At 37.5% G+C, this 24,051-nt stretch overlaps 3 protein-coding genes across 5 annotated transcripts in view; 2 read left to right on the top strand and 1 right to left on the bottom strand.

Annotated features, from left to right (window-relative positions):
* The first annotated feature begins 59 nt into the window (after positions 1-59).
* Positions 60-12,299, top strand: LOC124642926 (puff-specific protein Bx42). Its single transcript, XM_047181684.1, has 13 exons — positions 60-96; positions 463-614; positions 1,051-1,208; positions 1,639-1,821; positions 2,343-2,422; positions 2,912-3,093; positions 3,755-3,988; positions 4,419-4,563; positions 5,330-5,463; positions 9,830-9,974; positions 10,699-10,798; positions 11,219-11,367; positions 12,133-12,299. The coding sequence occupies exons 1-12, from the start codon at positions 80-82 to the stop codon at positions 11,363-11,365; spliced, it is 1,677 nt and encodes a 558-aa protein (XP_047037640.1). The 5' UTR covers positions 60-79; the 3' UTR covers positions 11,366-11,367; positions 12,133-12,299.
* Positions 12,300-14,777: 2,478 nt separating this feature from the next.
* Positions 14,778-24,051, bottom strand: part of LOC124642918 (thioredoxin-2) — an 18,973-nt gene continuing 9,699 nt past the window's right edge. For 2 of the 3 annotated variants that reach the window (XM_047181673.1, XM_047181676.1), the window contains exons 2-3: positions 22,027-22,202; positions 14,778-15,505 (exon numbers count right to left, since the gene is read on the bottom strand). In XM_047181673.1, the coding sequence (XP_047037629.1) occupies positions 15,356-15,505; positions 22,027-22,197 (321 nt within the window). In that variant the 5' untranslated portion in view covers positions 22,198-22,202 and the 3' untranslated portion in view covers positions 14,778-15,355. Of the gene's footprint in view, positions 15,506-22,026; positions 22,203-23,442; positions 23,582-24,051 lie in introns of those variants that run through there. The other variant, XM_047181674.1, reaches the window with a different exon arrangement.
* LOC124642916 (prostamide/prostaglandin F synthase-like) overlaps positions 23,720-24,051 on the top strand; it is a 22,504-nt gene continuing 22,172 nt past the window's right edge. The window contains exon 1 of the mRNA XM_047181672.1: positions 23,720-23,830. Coding sequence (XP_047037628.1) covers positions 23,825-23,830 — 6 coding nt within the window. The 5' untranslated portion in view covers positions 23,720-23,824. The remainder of the gene's footprint in view (positions 23,831-24,051) is intronic.

The following is a 24,051-nucleotide window of genomic DNA, read 5'->3' as shown; positions in this document are numbered from 1 at the left end:
TTCAATACAAGTACATCGTCAATGATATTTATGTTTGATACAGTTCCCGGACGAAATTCATAAAAAGTCACAAAATAAAATGGCGTCGTTATCGAGGTGAGTTGTGCAGATTTTTATTTATTTTTGATTAAAATTAATAATTGTATGCCAAATCAAAACAATAAATATATTATTCTAAATCAAAGCTACAGTGTCGATAATATTTTAAATCTAATATCCTGCCGTGAACGACGATTGGAATCATGCAAATTATAACGTGTTGATAAAATTCTGTTGTCCTTTGTAAATACAGCTTGTGAAATCTAAATTTCGACACTGAGGCAACGCCACGAATTTTAAAACACATGTTAGAAACCCCAATCCAGCAGATTTATTATTTAATCTAGAGATAACCTAATCAGAAGCGAATAAAATATTCCCATTTAAACTTCAACTTTATTTTCGTAATGGCTCCGTTTTCAGCCTTTTACCAGCTCCCACACAGCAGGTGTGGGACCGTGATGACGAGAGGAAGGCCAAACGTGTCGGCAGTGCCTTGGTGGTGTCACAAACCAGTGTCCCGCCTTATGGACAGAGGAAAGGATGGATACCCAGGGCCGAAGAGGACTTTGGAGGTCAGATACTATCTTTATTATATAGAACTTAGTATATGCGATACGATGGTGGTGTTGTAGTGTTTTCAATTCATTTAAACACCCCCTAAGATGACCCACTGACCAAAAACTGTAGACACCAGTGGATTCCTGTACTTAATTTTTTGTTATCTTAAAGGAAATAAGGTATGGTTAGTTGGTAACATGTCTAAACGGAATACAGAACTTGTTCTTTTCCAGACTCCTCTATAGAGTAAATGAATATTTTATTTCTGATAGTAACCAGCACACAACTGTTATCATCAACAGTCTTTAATTGCACTACCACATTGCACAGGCTTTTCTCATACAGAGAAGGAATGAGTGTTAATTACCACACCAGCCTCAAAACAAGTATACACAAACTTAATTTCTCACTACACAACACAAGTAGGCTAACTACCATAATTAATTCCAGATGGAGGTGCCTTCCCCGAGATTCACGTGGCCCAATACCCTCTGGGTATGGGAGCCAGGGGCAAGGAGAGCACTTCCAATGCCTTAGCGGTCCAACTTGATGAGTCTGGACGAGTTAAATATTCTGCTATAGCGAGGCAAGGACATAGTGCTGATAAGGTAAGCTTGGGGGGATTGATAAAGAGCAAATATTATTAGTGCTGTTAATTAGCTTGTTAAGTAAAATAAGTGACTTTTAAAATATAGTAAAAAGGGGAGTTTATAATAAATATTATACAATATTAGCTTCTGCCCATGTGGCAATTACTTTCATGCAAATGGATAAGAAGGCTCTCAAACACAAATAAATTTGAAAACAGAACAGCAGTTCCTATGATAAGTATTCCCACAAATCAAGAAACTCTTCAGCTTTATAATGGTTAAGTTTACATAAACAGGTGTCCTGAATTCATATACCATTTATATACAGCGTTATGTATCCTATTAGTATCAAAATACTTGTTAACATCTACATTTTTGCAGCACATAAATTTTGGTACTATAACATTTATTTACTCAACACCCAAATAACACACCCATTAATTTCCAGATAATATACTCAAAACTGACAGACCTGTTACCATCAGAAGTGTTGGCAGAAGATGATCCCACACTACAGAAGCCAGATGATGAAGACATACAGGATATTACGGAGAAAACTAAGCAGGCGCTAGAGAAACTTACTAATGCTAAAATATCTGCTGCCTTGCCTGTAAAAGCTGCTCCTAAAGCTGTGAGTTGAATTCCTATTCATAAGTAATACGTAAACAGTGAAAGTAAGTGTAAAGTTTGTGTTTAGCGCAATTAACACAGTTAGTCTGCTAGTCACATAGCACAACTACTGTGCAAGGTCTGTGAGGTTCAATTCCTGGGTAGTGCTGCTTTGTGGCTTTTATAAACCTTGCAGTGTTCCGGAAATTCGAAATTGAATCCATACATTGAATATAGACCGTAATGTTTTCCATGGGAACCAAAACTTAAGTCTTTTTCTCTGTGTTCATTTATAGAATATGAGCAGGCCTATTATGTGATGCTGTGTGAAAACTTTTGTCAAATGTTTAGTAGTCCTTTCTCACTGTCTGTTTCCTGCATTTTCATCTGCCCTAGAGAATCAATTTCATATTTCAATACCTAATTTCATCTTAGTTGGTTTCACCCTTTAAGAATAGCAAATTATGTATGTACATCTACATCTTCTCAAACAGAGAAGAACACAGCTATATCAATCGCTCTGATAGTACATTATCCCTGCAGGCTCCGGCACAATACATCAGGTACACGCCTGCGCAGCAAGGAGGACAGTTCAACTCTGGAGCGAAGCAGAGGGTTATCAGGTTTGTAATGTCTCTAAATACTGGCTTTTGATAGCGCTTTCATCCACTTGTCCTTAGACAGATAGAAGAGTATGGAAGGAGAAAACATGCTGCGCTGACCCCAAATAAAATTGGGATAAGGGCAGGAGGATGATGATACAAAAGTAGCCTATACCTTTTCTCGATAAACGGGCTAACACTAAAAAAGCAAACAAGACCCCAGGTTCCTGAGATTTATTGGGTTTAGAAATTAAACTATTCAGCTTTATGATATTAGTATGTAAGTAGTGGGTGGAAAATCATCAAATGACCCATGTCATTCTATATGTCGGACTTAAATCACCTCTGCGGGATTGTTCTCGCGAGTAATCGTGGTTTTGGTACATAAAGGGCTTCAGGAACATGGTGGGGTAGTCAGTAAGAGTATTGGAACTCCCTCACCTCTGTACCTACAGCAGAATCATCTGATACGACACCTTCCATGTTATTTAACCAACTATAATCTCCCAGGATGGTAGAAGCCCAGTCGGACCCGATGGAGCCGCCGCGCTTCCAGATCAACAAGAAGATCCCCCGCGCCGCGCCCTCCCCGCCCGCGCCCGTGCTGCACTCGCCCCCGCGCCGCGTGTCCGTCAAGCAGCAGCGCGACTGGAAGGTGCCGCCTTGTGTGTCGCACTGGAAGAACGCTAAAGGTAACACACAGTAGTAATACACGTAAATGTCGATCCCGCACCTGATCTCTCTCCGGTGGTGTCGGATTGTCGTCCCATCGGGCGCAGAGAGTGAAGTAATTGTGAGTGCACCGCAGTCCAAGCAAATCCGCGTACACTACAATGTGTCCTGCACAGCTAGTACCGTACCGTAGCCGATGATCGGCTAGCTAGGAGGACATCATAATATTTGTAACCAGTTTCACCATATCATCTCCTGAGCCTTTTGCCAACTATGTTGGGTTCGGCTTCCAGTCTAACGGGATGCAGCTGAGTACCAATGTTTTACAAGGAACAACTGCCTATCTGTCCTTCTCAACCCAGTTATCTGGGCATAACCAGTTTCACTGGTTACAGATAAAGTGTATAATATATTTTGATTGTGTATGTAAGTTATCCGATTGTAAATGCTGTCTGCCAGATAAAGGCTGCTTATAATGCCTGACAGACATGGCAATCTGAGACACAAGTAACTTCTTACATAAAACATTCTAACCTTTCCTAAACATTTTGGGCTTCCAGATTAAGTTTACTATTGAATGGATGTTATTACACAGAAAGGTCTTGAAAACTGCGTTGCTGGTGATGAAACTATTCTAGTATCAATTACAACAACTTTTTTTAAATACCATTTCCATTCCAGGTTACACAATACCCCTTGACAAGCGTCTCGCAGCGGACGGCCGAGGCCTTCAACAGGTCCACATCAATGAGAACTTCTCCAAGCTCGCCGAAGCTCTATACATAGCCGACAGGAAGGCCAGAGAAGCGGTGGAAGCTAGGGCGCAGCTCGAGAGGAGATTAGCGCAGAGAGAGAAGGAGAAGAAAGAAGAGCATCTGAGGATGTTGGCGCAGAGGGCTAGAGATCATAGAGCTGGTTAGTTGGTGTTTTATTAAATTTTTGCGAAAATCGGATAAACTGCCATATGGGAAAAATGTAGTTGCTGTTGTGTGTTCTTTTATATTATGTATATTGTAATAATTAATCATCTGTAATGTTGAAAGTCTCTTGGGTAAGCAGTAAGCTTTATAATAATTAGTTTTCATGGTTTCATATTTTCACAGTATTTCATGTACCTATATTTTCTCTCCAGGAGTGAATATCGAGTGCAGATTAACACACACAATTATGGCTCAACCACTTTCGTGAAATCAAAAATCTGTAATTGTTTTACAAGCATAATAATCAATATCAAGGTCCTTTTGAAAACTAATTACCTCATAGTTATCTTATCATAAAGTTAAACTGCCCTACATAATACCAATTCATATTACTTCACCGTCTCAATCTAGCCATCACATTCCAGGTATCCGAGCCCCTGATGATGACACAGAGACCAATGAAGTAGATGAGAGTGGTCTGACCGCTGCCGAGAGGGACAAGTTGAGAGCTGACCGACACAAGGAGAGGCAGAGGGAACGCAACCTGGCTAGAGCTGGACCTGATAAGAGGTAAATATTACTGCTAGCGGTTTTCCCACGGCTTCACCCGCGTCTCCTGGGATCTACTGTCCATACTGCGATAAAATAGCCTATAGTTACTCTGGCAGAATGTAGCTTACCAATTAAAATACTTTTTGACGTGACAACGTCTTATAAATCGATGGAGCCGGCTGCACGCACGAAAAAATATGACTCATGCGGCGTTACCTCGCTCCGAGGCGTTCCGTTTAAGGCTTGAAGTGCAAGCGAGAGCACGCAACGAGCGACAAAGAGGCACGATCGGCCTCCGCGTTCGGCAGCGTGCGACATCTGACGATCAATTTCTTATGACGTTGTCACGTTCGACTATCGTCAGTAAACCGACTTTACAGACAACCGTTTTTTTCAATAGTTTCCGAGTCTATAGGGTACCAACAAACAAACAAATGTTTCTTCTTTTTATGTAGATGAACGCAATTGCTTATTGTTGATCATTCAGCTATGTCTGAGTCAAACCAACAATAGTTAGACAAGTTCTAACATAGTATCTTTGTTATGATTGGTTGTTAGACTTACGATGCTGAAGAATCTACAATCAATTTATTTATTTTTTATTTCATTAATTTTTCAAAATTATTTCGAACTTGCAAAAGAATCTTGATATATTTCATATCCACATTTAAAATAGTGGCTGATTTATTTGAAGAAATATTTCTTTTCCTACATAGAAAAAGGAATTCTGTCTAAGCAGACTATTTTCGTCAAAAAATATCATTTTGTATTTTAATGTTTACAGATCGAAGCTAGTGAAGGACCGCGAGCGTGATATCTCTGAGCAGATCGCGCTGGGTCTGCCCGCCAAGGCCAACCAGGGCGCTGAGAACATGTTCGACCAGAGACTGTTTAACAACAGCAAGGGAATGGATAGCGGTATGGATGATTTTGTTTTGTATGATTTCGTCATCGTCGTCATGCGTCGTCTGAATCTCGGTCATTAGTCTCTCAATTATTATTTTGGGACATAGAAGTGGTAGAATCGTCGATATTCGTTATAAGCCAGTTCATTAACTAACAGATTTTATATATATATATATACAATGTTAGTTTTTAAGGTATTCATTTATGATGCCTGAGAATAAATAAAGTTATAAATAAAAATAAAATAAATCAATACAAAACAAAATGTCGGCGACGCTCGTTTTTCTGTGCGCTTATCGCATCTGATTCAACTAAAAAAGCACACTGGCTTCACGCATTTCCGTCGGCAAACATAGGCACCATGTTTGACGACACCACTTTCAGACTCGCTGTCTGCCTGCGTCTGGGTGCTTCGTGCTGCACTCCTCACCGCTGCCACTGCGGGGAAGCTGTCAACAGCCTCGGTCACCACGGCCTGTCGTGCAGTCGGAGTGCGGGCCGCATACCACGACATGCGAATATCAACGACGTGATCCGTCGGGCTCTTGTTGCCGTCGGCGTGCCAGCCGTACTTGAACCAAATGGTTTGGCACGCGACGATGGCAAGAGACCAGACGGCATGTCGCTATTTCCGTGGAAGATGGGTAGGACTTTAGTGTGGGACGCGACCTGCGTCGACACTCTTGCGCCATCCCATCTTCCTAGAACTGCGTGTTGTGTTGGCTCCGCCGCTTCACAAGCAGAGGACCTCAAACGGCGCAAATATAGTAGCCTTATCGGGAATTACATGTTTGAGCCGTTTGGGGTCGAAACTCTCGGGCCGTGGGGTCCGAGTGCTCACGCGCTTGCGAAGGAAATTTCTAAGCGCCTTGTTGACACTTCTCGTGACCCAAGGGCTGGCTTTTATTTCGCACAGAGGTTGAGCATTGCCATCCAACGTGGCAATGCTGCCAGCCTTCTGGGTACATTACCCAGTGACAGCGATGAGGAGCAATTTTTTGATGCAATGTATTAGTTTTAAGTTGTATATATGTTACCGTAAGATTACAAACATCGTTAGATTACAATCTATCTCGAGAGATTGTAAACTGTCGAATTATTGTGAACCGTAACATCTGATTGCAATTTAACGCATTATTTTTCGCTATATTATAATCTATCGATGAGAAATTGTCAAATTGTCAACTGTCCGAAAGCTCTCTCTGATTGGTCAGTCTTTTTGTAAGATCGACCAATCACGACCAGCCGTTCTGTTCCCATGGAGTTCCCGTAGAGTTAGGAATGAAATAGAGGTGTCAGTTAAATAAAATAAATGCTCTTCAAAAATTCTTCAAGTATTAAATTTATATAAAAACTAGCTTCTGCCCGCGACTTCGTACGCGGATCCTGTCCCTTATGCCAGCGACTACGGGGTCAACAAAATCAAAGATCTCTGATATTGAATTTTAAGGGCCCGTTGACTTGAAAACACCGGAATACGCATAACCATTAGAAACGTTCCATATATTTAATTTTGGTACTTTAACGGCAAAAGCACAGCAGACTAAACAAAATGCTGAGAACTGAACCGCAATAGACGTGACCATAGGGATAAAAGTAGTAATTCTAATTAGTCGGCATTTAAGTTGTGTGTGGCAAAAATATTACACGTATTATTACGTAAAAAACCATTAAATAGATGACAAAGTCGTGGTGACTTAGTGGAAGTCGTGGTGGTTTAGTGGGTAGAGAACCAATCTCTCAAGTATGAGCGTGGGTCTTTGATTCCAGGTCTGGCAAGTACCTGCCAATGCAACTTTTTTAAGTTCGTATGTACTTTCTACGTATTTTTTGGATACCAATGACCGTTATTTGGAGGGGATGTTAAACTGTAGGTTCCGGCTGTCATTGAACATTCTTGGCAGTCGTTATGGGTAGTCAGAAGCCAGTAAGTCTTACCAAGGGGTGTTGGGTTGAGCGGGTAACCGGGTTGTGGAGGTCAGATAAGCAGTCGCTCCTTGTAAAACACTGGTACTCAGTTGCATCGTGACTGGAAGTCGACCCTAACATAATTGGGACAAAGGCTCTTGAGATAATAACGACAATAATAATGAGATATAGGCACCGCAGGACATCTAAGGCTGATGACGGGGAGTAGCGACCCCGCGGGGCTATATATACTGAGTTCTCCAGGGAGAGTATACTGTCCCCCATCTCCGGCCGGTCAGAGTGAACCATGACGGGGGTAGGTCTCACGCCTCTGGCTTGGCTTGGCCGTCCAGAGTGGAGTGGAGTGCTAGAGCAGGATTAGTAGCCCTGCTCGGAGGGTAAGTACAGGGAGCGCGTAATCTGCGTTTAAAGTCCGCCGAGGGATCCTCACCCTTCAGCCGCTCATGTCCCTGTTGCCCTCTTGTTGCTATTCAGTGACTGGTTCCCGGGGGCCCAGTAAGTGAGGTGGCGAGTCTCCACCTGCCGTTTTTACATGTACCAAATACATTGTCATCCACTAACATCCCATCACAATAGCCCAAGTAGTTTTCCTCCATAGTTAGCAATAGTTTAGCACCCAAACAAACAGATTACCTACAGTTCAGTTCGAAGGTAATTAACTGGCGGAGAATCTTAACACCGCGATTCAGAAATGAGACGAAAATGCACAGCGTTCATCATCCCTTATTTTATCACCCGTGGGGGTTGAATGGGGGTTGAATTAATCAAAATCGTATTTAAGCGAACGTCATCATAAAATTCTGATTCGTCATCAGGACTTCTTCATAAAATCTAAGAAGATGTATACAAAATTTCATCCCCTATTTTATCCCCTTAGGGATGGAATTTATCAAAATCCTTTCTTAAGGGTTGCCTACGCCATAGTAGCTTTATGCATGCAAAGTCTCAGTCCGATCGGTTTAAAACTGACAAAGTTTCATACAAACTTTCATCCCCTATTTTATCCCCTTGGGGGTAGAATTGATCAAAATCCTTTCTTAGCGGATGCCTACGTCATAACATCTACCTGCATGCCAAATTTCAGCCCGATCCGTCCAGTGGTTTCAGCTGTGCGTTGATAGATCACTATGTCAGTCAGTCAGTCAGTCAGTCACCTTTGAGTTTTATATATTTAGATAACTCTTATAAAAATACAGTTAGGTATTTTGTCTTCAAATACAAACTAATATTTAAAAATAAAATAAAAGGGGTGCTAATTAAACAGGCTTCTTTTTAATATCATTATTCGCCCCCAAAAATGTATGTTGCCTTCTAAATTACTAAGTCAGCCACAATTAATAAAGCGTCGAGCATCTAAATAATACTATCTTAGCCACGAGTTATCTTCCACTCTAAATACAACTCAGCATGATGGTTATTTTTTTGCATCTAAATTTGTAGCATGCATTCTAACAGTAAACTTCTTGAATACTATTAAATGACATCATAAAAATATTTATTTACCTTCTAATTTTTTAACTCGTACCTACTGAGTTTTTTGTTTAAAATATAACACATCCCATATTAATTGACCCAGCATGGAAGTAAGCATGCAACATGCAGCAAGCATAACTTCTGTCACGGCTCCGGCGCTGCGGGGCTCCGGCGGTCCCATGCGAGCTTATCGTCGCAGATGGTTTTCACGCTCACCACCGCAGCTTCGGCTTGCTGGCCGGCTGAGCCGGCCAGCCTCAGCCGCGGCGGCGAGCGCTGAAACTACCTGCGCCTCAGCTCGCAGGCCGCCTCGCCCCTCCGCGCCTACGCGGTTTTGAATTGCACTCTAGGGGTAGGGCAGACAAGACTACGTGGAGTCGGTTTTGCAGCGATTCGTTTTCGTCACTAACTTCAATTTTTAATTGTGTGTAATTTGAGTCTTAAAAATTAAGTACAATTTTTGATTTTATAAAAAATTAAACCGTCACTTATTTTTGCACGTCAAAGAGCTGTGACACCGGGAGTTGCAAAGAACATTGTCTTTTTTGACGTTCTACCAATCAGCGCGCAAGATGCATTCCGTTCTACGCCAGTTGACAATTTGACCGCTCTACATCGCTCTCGATCTTACAAAAAGACTGACCAATCAGGGAGAGCTTTCGGACAGTTGACAATTTGACAATTTCTCATCGATAGATTATAATATAGCGAAAAATAATGCGTTAAATTGCAATCAGGTGTTACGGTTTACAATAATTCGACAGTTTACAATCTCTCGAGATAGATTGTAATCTAACGATGTTTGTAATCTTACGGTGACATATATAAGTTTATTTTTAATTTTTAAAATTAATGAAAATATAATAAATAATTACTAAAAAAGTGATCTTTGTAGGTTTTATTACATTTATTAGGCTTTTCTGACAAAAACAACTTAATGATGACATTTTTTGCAACAATGATTTTAAATTCCCAGGTTACGGCGACGACGAGGCATACAACGTGTACGACAAGCCGTGGCGCAACCAGGACAACGTGGGCGCACACATCTACAGGCCCTCCCGGAATGCTGACAAGGACAACTACGGCGGAGATATTGATGCTATCGTTAATACTAGGAGGTGCGTAGAGTATGTAAAGCTGACTCTAGACAGGGCGAGTCTGGAGCGCGGCCCGTGAGCTTCGGCGAACCAAGAGACGCACTCAGTGCATCTTCTTGACCATCGTAACTGGCTGTCAGTCGAAGCGGAGATCACTTTTTATATATTTCCCGCTCGCTTGGTCGCTCGCATTGATGATATATATTTTTTGGGACCAGAAGCCTACAGCCTAATTTCAGTAATTAAGAATTATTCACTACAACTGAGTAAATACTAAATTCTAAATAATAACTAAATAATACTAAATTCAAAAATATAAACAACACAAAATCAGCACAATTAATGGGAGAAATCAAGATGGGCAAAGGTCACAGTCTTACATTATCGTCGACCACCTTTCTACTCGACGACCAAGCAGCATGATGAGCATGAATGAGAACGGACGCATGAGAGTGGACGCAACTGAGCGCTCACAAAGTTTAAGGCAAACTTTGTGTGGGTAATATAATTTTTTCTACATTTCTCAGTGAAATGAAAACTTATATAGGGTGACTGGTAATTAGTGACCGATACTTGAACACGTGATTCTACGCATGATTACAAACAACTTTCTTATCTGACACATAATATCGGACAGAAATTATAAATAGGCTTTATCTGGCAGATAGCATTAACTATAAGATAACTAACTAGCACAGTGAAATATATCTTGTTAATAACATTAGTATTCGTGTTATATCGACAGATTCGTGGCTGACAAGGAGTTCGCTGGTACCAGCAGCAGCAACACTCGAGCTGGTCCTGTGCAGTTTGAGAAGGACGGACATTCTAGCAGAGATGAACCCGTTAGTATTGTTTATACATACTTTACAGACTACTTCGTTGGTCTAGTAGTAGCATAGCGCGAGTACATAGCACTATATAGTATGAGGTCTCGGGCAGATATTGCTTTGTGAGTCTTAGAAACCTTCACAAAGCTGCTCAGAGTCTGAAAGTTGATGATTGATACACCCGTGCAACAGAGAGCACTTAAATGTTGGTCCTGCGCCTGATCTCTTTCCGGTCGTGTCGGATTACCGTCTCATCGGGTTATGAGGGTGAAAAATAGTGAGTGTGCCTGTGTCTGCGCAAATGCTTGTGCACTATAATATGTCCTGCGCAGCTGACTGACCTTCTTACATGAGAACAGCCGCCGTAGCCGACAATCGGCTAGGACGCTATACTATATTCCCAATCTTACAGTCCTTTGTTCAACTCTTTTTCAGTCACAATCCCGTAACCAGCCTGATGCAGACTTCGATCCGTTCGGTCTGGATCGGTTCTTGAGCGAGGCCAAGCGAGCCGACAAGAGTACCCGCAAGCGAGACCATCACGACCGACACGATACGCATGGCAAGAAGCGCAGGGATTAAAGGTGATTATGTAGTTTTCACTGACTGCAAAACAAGCAGGGGCCCGATTCTCCTAAGTAAATAATGTCAAAATTGAATAGAAATCGAATCGCAATATGATGGCAATAGCAGTTTTAACCATATCGGGCATTCTGCTACTAATATAAGACCAATCGTATTGCAACAACATTCGATTGGTCTGCTATTTTGTTGATTTTGGTCTATACGGTAGTTTGCTTTCCAATCATATTGCAATTGTAAATCATTTGCAGACAAAATGATTCATTATTGAATGACAGAAAAGGATAAAAACGTTTATTTAAAAAAAAAAATAACGGAATGCTACATACTTCAATCGTGCTTCATGCTTCAATCGTAATCGAGTCGGGATTGGATCGCAGTCTAATGTGAATCGTATGTAGCTTAAATAAAATTGTTAAATCGGGCCCCTGGAGGTTCTCAATACTTGAAAGTCAAATCTAGTCCAAAATCACCCTCAGGCTAAGCAGAAAATCTATCATCACAAAATCTCAATTTGTACTTGGGATTAGTGTGAAGTTACTAGTACTAAAAAAAAAGCTACTCGACAAAAAAAAATAATTTCTCATTCTTTTCTTAATTCACAAATGTTCACAGTTACATTGCACGCGAACTTGAATGAAGAACTATGATTAGAGTAGTAAAATAACGTTTTCTGTGGTCTATTTACATACTCAATAAGAAACTTTGTTCCAGACTTTCTCAGCAAATCTTTTCCTACAACTAATTTCTATCTCTCTTTGTTTCAGATTTCCAAGGTGTATAGTAAATACGCTAGTTATTATATTCACATAGCAATAAGAAACTGGACGAATGCTTTTGTACTGTACAGAACATTGTCACGCAATTATTTTAAGTTATAGATATGTAATTATGGTTTCAGCAATTTTATTTCGATTAAAATTGGTTCTAATTATTTGTTGTTTTATTTGAATGATCGTGTTGTTCTCCAATCCCTTTTCGTATCAATTAATTAACATAAGTCAGTAATTAATCGTGTCATTAATTAACTTCTGTGGCTCATCTGACTTGAGAGTGTGCATTCGCGCAGCGGAATGTTGTTGAATTTAAAGATTTTAATTATGCAAATAATTAGTGTAAGACGTTCTATAATTGTGTATGGTAAATAAAAATTTGTGTATGCAGCCATTGTGGAGAAATTCACCAAAAACAGATTCCGCTGGGCGAACGTTGTCCTGGCGGAACTTTTTTTAATCCATAGACTTTAGAAGAAAAGAGATGTGTCCAAAAATTAGTGTGTATTTGTGTATAATTATTTATGTATGAATGAAATCAGTGCATGCATAAACTTCGGAGAAATTCAAGTTTCCGCTACGCGAACGTTTGGTCATTAGCTAGTTTTCATATAAAGCGCTTACATAGAGAGCTGTAGATTTTTACATACGTTGTTTTGAATTAGTTTATATTTGTTTAAAAAACAGATTTAGAAAAAGTCGTAGGGTTTAAAAGATAAAAATATAAACGTAAAATACACTTATTAGGTCTTAGTTCTTAAAGTATGCAGTTTGGAGTCTAGATTTTCACGTTTAAACAAACCTTGTAAGTGTCTGCAACCTGTTGCCAAGTATCAATGATGTTCCGTTAGTAATTAAAAAGTTATAGGATAATTTACCATGAATAGATCACTGTTTACAAAGCAGTCGAATATCACGAAATTCTAAAGGAATTGCATGGTAAAATGTATGCCAATAATTAGTTTAATCATTCAACTATTCACTTGCAAAATTTCATGTCATTAAATTCAGTAGTTAAAGAATGACAATTATAATACTGACGAAGCATCGAAAACCTACGTAATCCGACCAAGTTCGGATAGCTATAAAAAAGCGGCCGTGCTTTATATTTAGGTAACATCCCAAAATTTACATTATAATACCGGTATTGAATTGGTACAGGTGATAACACAATTGTTGTTTCGATATGATTTATAGGTTTTCTACACCTACTTTTTTAATGTATTTGACTATGACAGAAAGTAGGTACTAATACGTAGGTACTTTATTTAAGTATGCGCTTGAGACTTGAGATATAATCTAGATATATTATTAATTTAAGACAAATAATATTCATACGGCTAATTTCTATTGAAGATTTCACGGATCAGGATTCTAACTATAGCCCTTAGGGAAATGAAATAATTACCACATGTAAGTAGGTACTATTTACTGTTAAGGTAAATATTTATCATATTGTAGCTTGACTATTTAACCAATGGACTAGGCATGCACGAGCGTTCCACTTTGCAACTTTAGTGGATCAAACAATGTGTACGCGACTGTACCATAATAATAAATACTAACCTTCCAAGTTAAGAACGTTTCTAAGATAATGGCACGGCCGCTTTTTTATAGCTATCCGAACTTGGTCGGATTATGTAGGTTTTCGATGCTTCATCAGTATTATAATTGTCTTTCTTTAATTACTGAATTTAATGACATGAAATTTTGCAAGTGAATAGTTGAATGATTAAACTAATTATTGGCATACATTTTACGATGCAATTCCTTTAGAACGTCGTGATATTCGACTGCTTTGTAAACAGTGATCTATTCATGGTAAATTATTCTATAACTTTTTAATTACTAACGGAACATCATTGATACTTGGCAACATGTTGCAGACACTTACAAGGTTTGTGTAAACGTGAAAATCTAGACTCCAAACTGCATACTTTAAGAACTAAGACCTAATAAGTGTATTTTACATTTATATTTTTATCTTTTAAACCCTACGACTTTTTCTAAATCTGTTTTTTAAACAAATATAAACAAATTCAAAACAACGTATATAAAAATCTACAGCTCTCTATGTAAGCGCTTTATATGAAAACTAGCTAATGACCAAACGTTCGCGTAGCGGAAACTTGAATTTCTCCGAAGTTTATGCATGCACTGATTTCATTCATACATAAATAATTATACACAAATACACACTAATTTTTGGACACATCTCTTTTCTTCTAAAGTCTATGGATTAAAAAAAGTTCCGCCAGGACAACGTTCGCCAACGTTCGCCCAGCGGAATCTGTTTTTGGTGAATTTCTCCACAATGGCTGCATACACAAATTTTTATTTACCATACACAATTATAGGACGTCTTACACTAATTATCTGCATAATTAAAATCTTTAAATTCAACAACATTCCGCTGCGCGAACGCACACGACTAGAGGGTCGTGCGATACCTCATAAGAAGCGACTCGCCTAGCCAGATGTCCATAAACTAAGATTTTTGGAAAGGGAGAAATTTGGACTTTTCACGAAAATCCTATTTGACCCACTTGACTACCAAGGTGGGTACATCTATTATACTAAATTACAAACTTGGATTTTAGTAGTTCTGTAGGTTAGTTAGTAAAACAAGGAAAACAGCATTTATACTTTACACAATATTTTATTGAAGTAACAATACTCTGTAACATACATATAATGAAAAATACACGGCAAATAATACGAAAATAGAGTTTGTACGCTAAACCGACGTAAAACGTGCTAAATTTTAAGCACACAGTGCTAATAAGACACTCGCATTACAAAAATACATCTACTTACATTTCATTTAACAAAACTATTTAAAACAAAAAATTGTGATCCTTCCGATGGCTGAGAAATTAACATTATTATGCATTAGTGCCGTGTGCAAAAGTTGTTATTCCAACTGCAATTACCTCCGACGGTAAACCTCGCAAATATTATATAATTCATTGAAAAAACCGGCATTTTATAAAAGTTTGCATACAGAACGGACGAAAACAGTCTTAGATGTTCAAATTGGGGCAGCGGCACTTAAAGCTCTGTATCAAACTATTACGTACAAAGGTATTAATTAGTCAACCAGCAACTAAACATGCCGATATAAATGTAGATAAATATATTTTTTTATGAAAAAAATGCGTTAAAATGCCAAGGTTTGTCCGCGGAGGTTGGCTAGCGTACAATGCTCCTTGCAGGTCTACTTAAGTTTCAGGATAGTGTTCCTCAGTTTGTCGACGTTGGCACCTGAGAACTCTTCGACCTTCTTCGTGCTCTTGACAAACACGAAGGTAGGCATGGAGTTGATGTTGTACTCGGTGGCGATGTCCTCGCATTCGTCAACATCGACCTGAAAACAACAAAAACAGAACATTAATTATGTAAAAAGCATTTTATTGAGAGATAAGTCACGCTTGTAACACGGTCAAGGTCGCTAGACTAGACGTTCCAATAAAAAATCTAGTTTTTACGACTTTTCTATCCTCGAAATAAGTATTTTATTACTAAAACACTGAACAAGCCGGTCATGTAATCAGGCTAATTAACTGTAGCTAAAGCACATTAGTATGTTTCCTAATAATACGCCTCTTGTTTCATTTATTAGACTGATAAGGTCTTATCATTAAGTATCGCCAAGCGATCATTTTGTTGCAGTTTCATTGCAAATTCTAACGCTATGAGCTAATTAGGTAAATGTCACTAATTAAAACATTTTTATTTACCTGGTATATAGGCTAGTCTACCAATATTTAATGAATTATATTAAGTAGTGCAACCACATACATCAGCATATTTTACAAATATTGAGAATATTTCCTATATCCAAAGAAAATATGCATCTGTGTGGGATGTCTAATTCAACAATGAATAGTGATCTCATAATCGACAAATGACATTCATCTCTTTGACTCATCCATTCAAATAAAAAACTTATGTTGGCACCAAACGATATGTTTTATATTTTTTCCACTAACGTGAACACTAGATTTAGAATACCAGATTTTAATTCAGGCAAAACTGTAACAGACTGTCATTCTTACTTTTGGCAAACGTGTGGGCATAAAAATGCAAAATAAGACCGTGGGTAGTATTTCAAAAATATCTATGATTTGCTATCCGTGTCTACTTTCTACAACTGTGATGCGGAAGTCAGATAGGCTGTTACTCAGTGTAAAACACTGGTACTCTTTTGTATCTAGATAGATTAAAATAAAAGGCAACCTTGACATAACAGGGAAGTGGCTAGGCAGATAATCAGATGAACAACTTAGCGTTAAGAATAATTTAAGTAAGAATCGCTACTCATTAAATAAGTGCATGACAAAGCCAAATTATTTTTATTATCAACATCATCGGCCTATTTTCGTCAGTCTCTGTGACGGCCTGACCAAAAATCGAATGCGTGGCCTCGAGCAATGCAGTTACACGTATTCCTACTAACCGAAACAATAGCAGTTACTTTATCATAAAGATCTGTTTGGTACGACCTTCATTGATATTTGCATCAACGTATTTTGACACCTTTAACGGCCGTCTATCTATCTCTGACTAGATAGAATTTTGAAATGAGCCCCCTAAAATTGATGTCAAATTCCTATCTATAAGTAAACAAAACAACACATGGATAGATTATTGGGATCGCCATTAAGTTACAGTGCTCAAAAAGGGTTAGGCCTGCTATTAACACCGCCCTTCCTAGTCTGACAATCCATTTACGTATTAAATGCGTACTCTGAGTGCTAATCGTACTTAATTAACACCTGCACAGTCATTGGTATAACATTTCATGTTCTGAAGTGATAAAACATAATATGTGTGACTAGGTAGGTATGCTATAGGTATAACTTTATTTGTAGGTATATTATTGACCGCAGTGAACCATATCATTATGTGTATTGACACAGTAATATGTTTTTATATAACATTTATTTTAGCTTCCTTTTGTTTAGATCAGATCTTTCCGGTGGTACTCTCGATAAGAATTAGCCAAGTATGTAATTATTTTTCCGGTGGTACCACTCGATAAGAAATAACCAAAAATAATGCAATTTTTGTAGCAATAAAAAATACGCCTCCTTAAAACGGGACCTTAGAAAACAGTAGGTATATGTGGAAAATACTACTAAAATAAAATAAATATCGATTTTTATGGAGCTTAAAGTATGCAATTTAAAATGGCTACCTATTTCTTTTTATCAATTGAAGAATAATATTTACAAAAAAAACATATTTTTCACCGTTATTTTTCAAAGTTGGTGCCAAGAAATTTTTATTTGGGCTTTCCCGTTGACTAGATATTTTCCTGAATTTATCACTGAGTCAGTACCTATTTAAAATTATGAGTACAGTCTATGCCTAGCCCTGTGTGCGAATGCGTCATCTATAAATTATTCATAAGCACATATCGGGATAGTTTGGTAATGTATTGGTATGAATATTTCTTCTACGGAGTTCTAGAAAATTGCTGGGTTTTCCTCAATTAAAATCATTTGTGATGATGATTGAAGAAGACTTGGAATAGTTTTTTTATTACAATCTAGAACTTTCAATTACAATACATAAAAACGTATGTCCAAACATTTTTTCCCTGCCTACACAAAAACAACTTTGAACTTACACTTGACCTTCAAGACATTCATATCAATAAAACAAGAAGAAAAACCTACAGACAAACGATCCATATTTTTTACATAAAACAGAAACCGGTTATTGCGGTTTTTTCATAATATGAAGTCATTCACAACGGATCACGAGTGGTTACGTAATAACCAATTCACATCTGACGTTGACCGTATTAAACTTGAAATTGGGGGAACGACCACACAGTAAGATTAGAAGAATGCACCATGAATCCCTGCTAATATTATCCCACCCAAAACAAAAATGTGAAAGACTGCCAAGTTCGATAATATGGGAATGCTTCGCCTATAAAAGAAGTGAGATCTGAATAAGTACCAAGTTCCATACACATACCTCAGTTAAAAATAGTTACTTTTTTAATGATGTTACTTGGCAAGTTTTCATACACCTTGTTATAAACCTACTAAACGCAATGAATCAAGTATTTAATTTTCTATTAAAACTTGCCAAGTAATCATCATTAAAAAGTAACTATTTTTAACTGAGGTATGTGTATGGAACTTGGTACTTATTCAGATCTCACTTCTTTTATAGGCGAAGCATTCCCATATTATCGAACTTGGCAGTCTTTCACATTTTTGTTTTGGGTGGGATTTCATTTATTTTTGTAAGGTTGTTTATTTTATTTTTTTCTTATGATGAAGTTAGTTAAAGAAATGTCTCATTTATACTATTTTTTAGATTTTTTAATATGCACTATGTTTCTTACAAAGAAATGAACTAGATTAACTAAATGGACTAGATTTACCAACTGACTGACATGACATGTTATCATATATTATGTTCGTGGATCAAAGTTACACATTCGTTATTTTCGAAAGTAATTCACACTTGGCCGTTTTCAGATTTTTACTTTACTTTGACTAAATACAAACCTTTGTACCATTCGAAGATATATTATATAAATATAGATAAATTTAGTTCGTTTTAGTTCCTTAGGGGAATAAATTTACACCGGGTATAAAACACCTTCATTATTTTGAAACCGACTCACACTTGGCCATTTTCAGATTTTTCCCTTTAACTTGACATAAAGACCTACCTCCATGCCAAATTTCAAGTCAATACGACCATTGGAAGTGGTCTAGGTTTTTGATGAGTGAGTCAGTGAATAAGTGAATAAGTGTATAGTAAAAATAGCGATTTTCTGACGTCAATATCTCAAGACCTACAATAGGTATATTAATGAAATTTTGTATTTTAGATAAGTGAGGGGGTCTCAACAGATACTAGAAATTTGATATGCGTAAATAAAATAGATTTTGAGTTACAGGGGGGTCGAATTTGGCCCGAAATGGTTCGTGTAATATAACCCACGGCCGGTGTGTCGCTTTTTTGCTCGAACTTGGCGGACACACTGCCGTGTGTCTAGATAAATGCGAAAGTAACTCTGTCCGTCTGTCTCGCTTTCATGTCTAAACCACTGAACTGATTTTTTTTTTTAAATTTGGTACAGAGATAGAGTTGACCTTGACAAAGAACATAGGATAGTTTTTATCCCGAACTTTTGAAGAATTCTCTTGGAAATGCGATATAACCGAACTCTACGCGGGCGAAAGCTAGTTTTAATAATAACTTTGCAGGTTTTGGTCGTGTCACTGCACTTCTATTTTATTTTATATACCTAGTTTCACATATTTTCTGGTTTAGAATACATACTTTTTGTTCCGGGATCGAAACACATACCGATTTCCAAGCTTTTCGCTGCACTACAAATTACTCACTATTTACTTCGACCTTTACGGTACAGGTAGGGCTGCCATCCGTCCGGGTTTCCCCGGATTTGTCCTCGTTTGGAGGCCGTCCGGGGGCCGTCCGGGCGGGGTTTCAAGAAGTGTCCGGGGAAAACCCGGACACTTTTCATGTAAGGAAGCACCTCATTGGATTTAAGTAGGTATGTGTTAATAGTAAATGGATTACAAATTAGGTATTATTTTGTTTAAAAAAATCGTACTCTAAATCGTAAAAATGCGATTTACGCCAAATGTCCGGGTTTTTTTAATGTTTGTCCGGGTTTGGTGAAATTCGAGATGGCAGCCCTAGGTACAGGACAAAAAATCTAGTAGGTAAGTAGCTACAGGTTACTTTAAAAACTATAATTTTTTGGGATAGAAACCTCAAGGAGGGTTGTTTTAATAGTAATAGGCTTTAATTGCTGGCTTTTTACCTAACTGCGCAGTTTTCTTGGCATATTCGTGGAACAGCCGTTTAAATGCCCACACTAACAATAAAACCTATTTTCTAGCAATTTGCTCGTTCCATCGATTAAACTACAGGTTGGTCTTATCAGTATTTCTATATTTTTATAGGCGTATATAAACATTCCTATCTGATAGAAAGATAAGGCGTCGATTAAACTAATTCTATTTAGTTTACAACTTACTTGTACATAGAAAGTTAGTTTTAAGACTTGAAAATGGTAGGAAGAATTTACTACTTATTTAAAATATTATTTATGCTGAAAACCGTGTCAAAATCGGTTCAGCCAAACTAGATATAATCGAGCATAAACATACATAAAAACAATTCAAACTATGAACCTCCTTTTTTGGAGTCGGTTAAATAAAACTGTCATCTGCCTAGATTATCAAATTTCTTTGGAATCTTACTTTCTGTGTAGGCAGGCACTTCTATGATTATTACTAACTACAGTGATAAATAAATGTTAATTACAGGCTTGTCAATTTAATATAGCCATCAACGAAGCTGCCGGCAATAGATAATCTAAACTAAATAAATCTTGTTCAAAGTATGCTATAAAATATAAATTATAACATACCGCATAAAAACCTTGAATGTATAGATGCATGGTCAATGCGGTAGAAACATAATACCGCAATATTGAGCGGTATTTATATCTTTGTTTGCGTTCTACCGTAACTAAGAAACACGTACAGTTAAGACACGCAAACTACAAACTTTTAGTCGGCCGATAGTTATTTGGGCTCATAAATCAGTATGATGATGAATGGAAGTACACACGTAACAACGATCAGGTATTTGACCAGTATCAGACCTACTAAAAACTTTGACTGAATTCACGAAACTTTGATTGGAAATTTCACAACGGGTCGGTCTGATACCAGCTAAATACCTGATCTTTGTAATGTGCGTACTACCATTCATCTTCATACTGATTTATGAGCTCAAACAAACTATCGGCCGACTAAAAGTTTGCAGTGTGAAGGAACTGTGTTGATGGATTTTTCTTTCTTGAAGTAGATTATGTGACTATTGGTCGCTACATAAAGTTATGGTATTTTTATAAAGGTACCTAATGTATGAATGGTAGTCGTTTCCATAATATTATTATTGTTTTAGAATTAATTGCTTAAAAAAATACTTTCAAGTTATCGCAGATTGTTCGTGAAGTATAGAAGAATTATTTCTCTAGTTTTTGGAACACTTCTTAGAGAATCACTTCTCGCATCTGGATAAAAGGATTCAAAGTGCATCAAGTTTCAGTTCACTCATGATTGAGGAACAAATATGAACATTTAATATTACTAAGTTCCCTTTAAATTATTAACAAAATATGTACCTATTACAAGACTGATCAAGAAGATTGGAAAATTAAAATTAATGTACTATGTTGATGATATTATTTTACACATGACTAACACTATTATTTATGAACTTCTGTCACATTGTATGTATTGTACCTATCTAATGTTTTCCTACTAAATTCATTTACCTAATGGAAAATTATTTAACCTCAGAAGGAAGGAAACGATAACCTTGTTTGTAGAATTTATGAATGGTATTCATAGGAACTGAAGTTTATGAAACCTATTCGTTTTAATATAACATTATCTGCCTAGCCTTTTCCCAACTACGTTGGAGTCAACTTCCAGTCTAATTGGTGCAGCTGAGTACCAGTGTGCCACATGGAGCGACTGCCTATCTGACCTCTTCAACTCAGTTACCCGGGCAACCCGATACCCCTTGGCCCTTGGTAAGACTGGTCGTCAGAATTTCTGACTGTACCAGTATCTATTCGTTTGAAAAGAAAATATTAAATAAATCTTGCTGATTTTGCGACCACTCTAATGTATGTTTTTACTTTTTTCGGATTTTCAGTAAATCAAACCCATAAAAGTTGGTGTAAGGCGTATGGCGTTGGATGAGGTATCTTGCGTATTTTTTTACTTACAAAAAGTGCTGATTTTCAGCTTATTCTCAGGGTTACTCAAGTAAACTTTTGGAATTTTCTACAGTTTATTTCCTTACCTTAAGAACAACGATGGAGTCAGCCATCTCATTGGCCATCTCGTCTAGTTTAGGCCCAATCATCTTGCAGGGTCCGCACCAAGTGGCCATGAAGTCGATGACTACCAACTTGTCACCGGCTTCCACCAGCCTGTTCTTGAGGTCATCGGAGTCCTTGATGTGGATCGACATTTTAGCTGGAACAAGGAAATTTTAACATCAAGCATGTGCATAATCATTGTTGTAATACAATAAAGCTTTTAGATGGTTATGTTGCTCACTCAGAGCAATTTAGCAGACTTAGTTTATTAAAAACAATTAAAATATGGTAATTTTTTTGGAACACGACATAAAAGTTTCGCATTCTGTCAAGTTCCAACTCCCGTCAGTTTGGCTACTTCCAACTCCGATCTGAGTAAGCAATGTTCCTAAAATGTAATTGAGATAAAAGGACAAGAACGTAGATACAAACAAATTACTCATAACCTATTCCTTAATGTATTTATGACTTTCTTGTCCAAATAGTTTCAAACTAAATAATTACAAACACTGAACCGATCATTAATAAGTGTTCCCTCATTTTAAAACGTTGTCGCGAAGTAATGCTAACTCTATTCTAATTAAACTAAACATTAGTCACATACCAGCATTCACTTGAATTTGTATGAGTAACAGTATAGTAACATAACGCAAAAAACAATCTTTTGAAATTAAAGAACGTATGCATGACATGACGAAATCATTAATAACAACTAAAAGAAATGAAATCGAAAATAAAATTCACAAAATAATGGCAAATAGGTATGGTACTGGCGGGAAAATAACTGTTGTCAACTTTTTTTTTAATCACCAATTCATTCGGAAACCACAAAAATTCATAATGCCTAACGCAGTAAAAAGTTTTGAAAATCATTGATGAAACACTGAACCTCCCACAAAAAACAATATATTAAAATTAATGAAGTATGCATGAAATAACGAAAACATTAATAAAATCTAAAAGTAATAAAATTGCAAATAAAATAAATGACAATATTGGCGGGAACACAACTGTCGTCAACTTTTTTAAATCTCCGCTTAATTCGGCAAAGACAAACGTTCGTAATGCCTCAGCAAAAAGGTTTGAAAATCATTTATGAAACTATGAACTCGTCTCACGAATCTAAGTTTTTAAGTAACTGTTTCGTGTTTTAAAGAAAAATCTGGAGTGGGTTTTTAAAATACATAGATATTTTATAACGCGACACGACTAGAATCACATTGTATTGCCTACACGGACAAATAGCGTGTTTTAATTACAAACACTGGCTTTATGATACTTATATACTACACTACCTAAGTGTGGAAAACTTGTAGACACGACATATGAATCACATCATTGTATTAAAATTTCAAAAATGTTGAAAAATATTGACGAAGATGTCCCACTTGACTCACCGTTTACTTCTTACAAAATAGTATCACAGATTTAATCTGACCACACGGCCTAAGCACTAAGTTGTCGTCTTTTGTATTCACTCACGTCCGCACTTGTTGTCGTTCTACAGAACACTGAGTTTAAGCGGCAACGTCTGATAGGTTAATATAGTATTTAGTGTGTTACCAAAGCTGCACCAAAGCTAGTTGCTGTTTCTTTTTCGCGTGGACGAATTCTGATTCTGTGACAAGGATAGTAGTACATAACATAACATCGTAAAGGCGCGTGCCTTTTTTATCTGGGTTTGTACTCGACAGTGTCTTCTGACGTCATTAAGCGCGTTGAGTCATAACCAGCCTGCCAGTTAGCGTGGGTTTAGTGTCATCGCTTCGCGAAAATATTATGGTGGTAGGATATTTCATCATGTCTGTTTTCAATGTTATTATGATTAATTATAAGTAGAGTGCATGACTAGTGTTTATTTCGATTTAGATAAAATTTGCAATGCAGTAGATAGTACGGATACCCGTGTTTTCTTAACAATAGGTACAGGTGATAATGACGTGATGTACTAGAGGTCGTGATGGGCTAGCGGGTAAAGAACCAACCACTCAAGTATGAGTGCGTGG

Source organism: Helicoverpa zea, chromosome 26, assembly GCF_022581195.2.
Source record: "Helicoverpa zea isolate HzStark_Cry1AcR chromosome 26, ilHelZeax1.1, whole genome shotgun sequence".
Lineage (NCBI taxonomy): Eukaryota > Metazoa > Arthropoda > Insecta > Lepidoptera > Noctuidae > Helicoverpa > Helicoverpa zea.
This window is presented reverse-complemented; position numbering and strand designations above follow the sequence as displayed.

Coding starts and splice junctions, on each gene's coding strand:
- LOC124642926 (XM_047181684.1), top strand. Junction 1,822..2,342: donor TAAAAGCTGCTCCTAAAGCT/GTGAGTTGAATT, acceptor TTATCCCTGCAG/GCTCCGGCACAATACATCAG. Junction 3,989..4,418: donor GGCTAGAGATCATAGAGCTG/GTTAGTTGGTGT, acceptor ATCACATTCCAG/GTATCCGAGCCCCTGATGAT.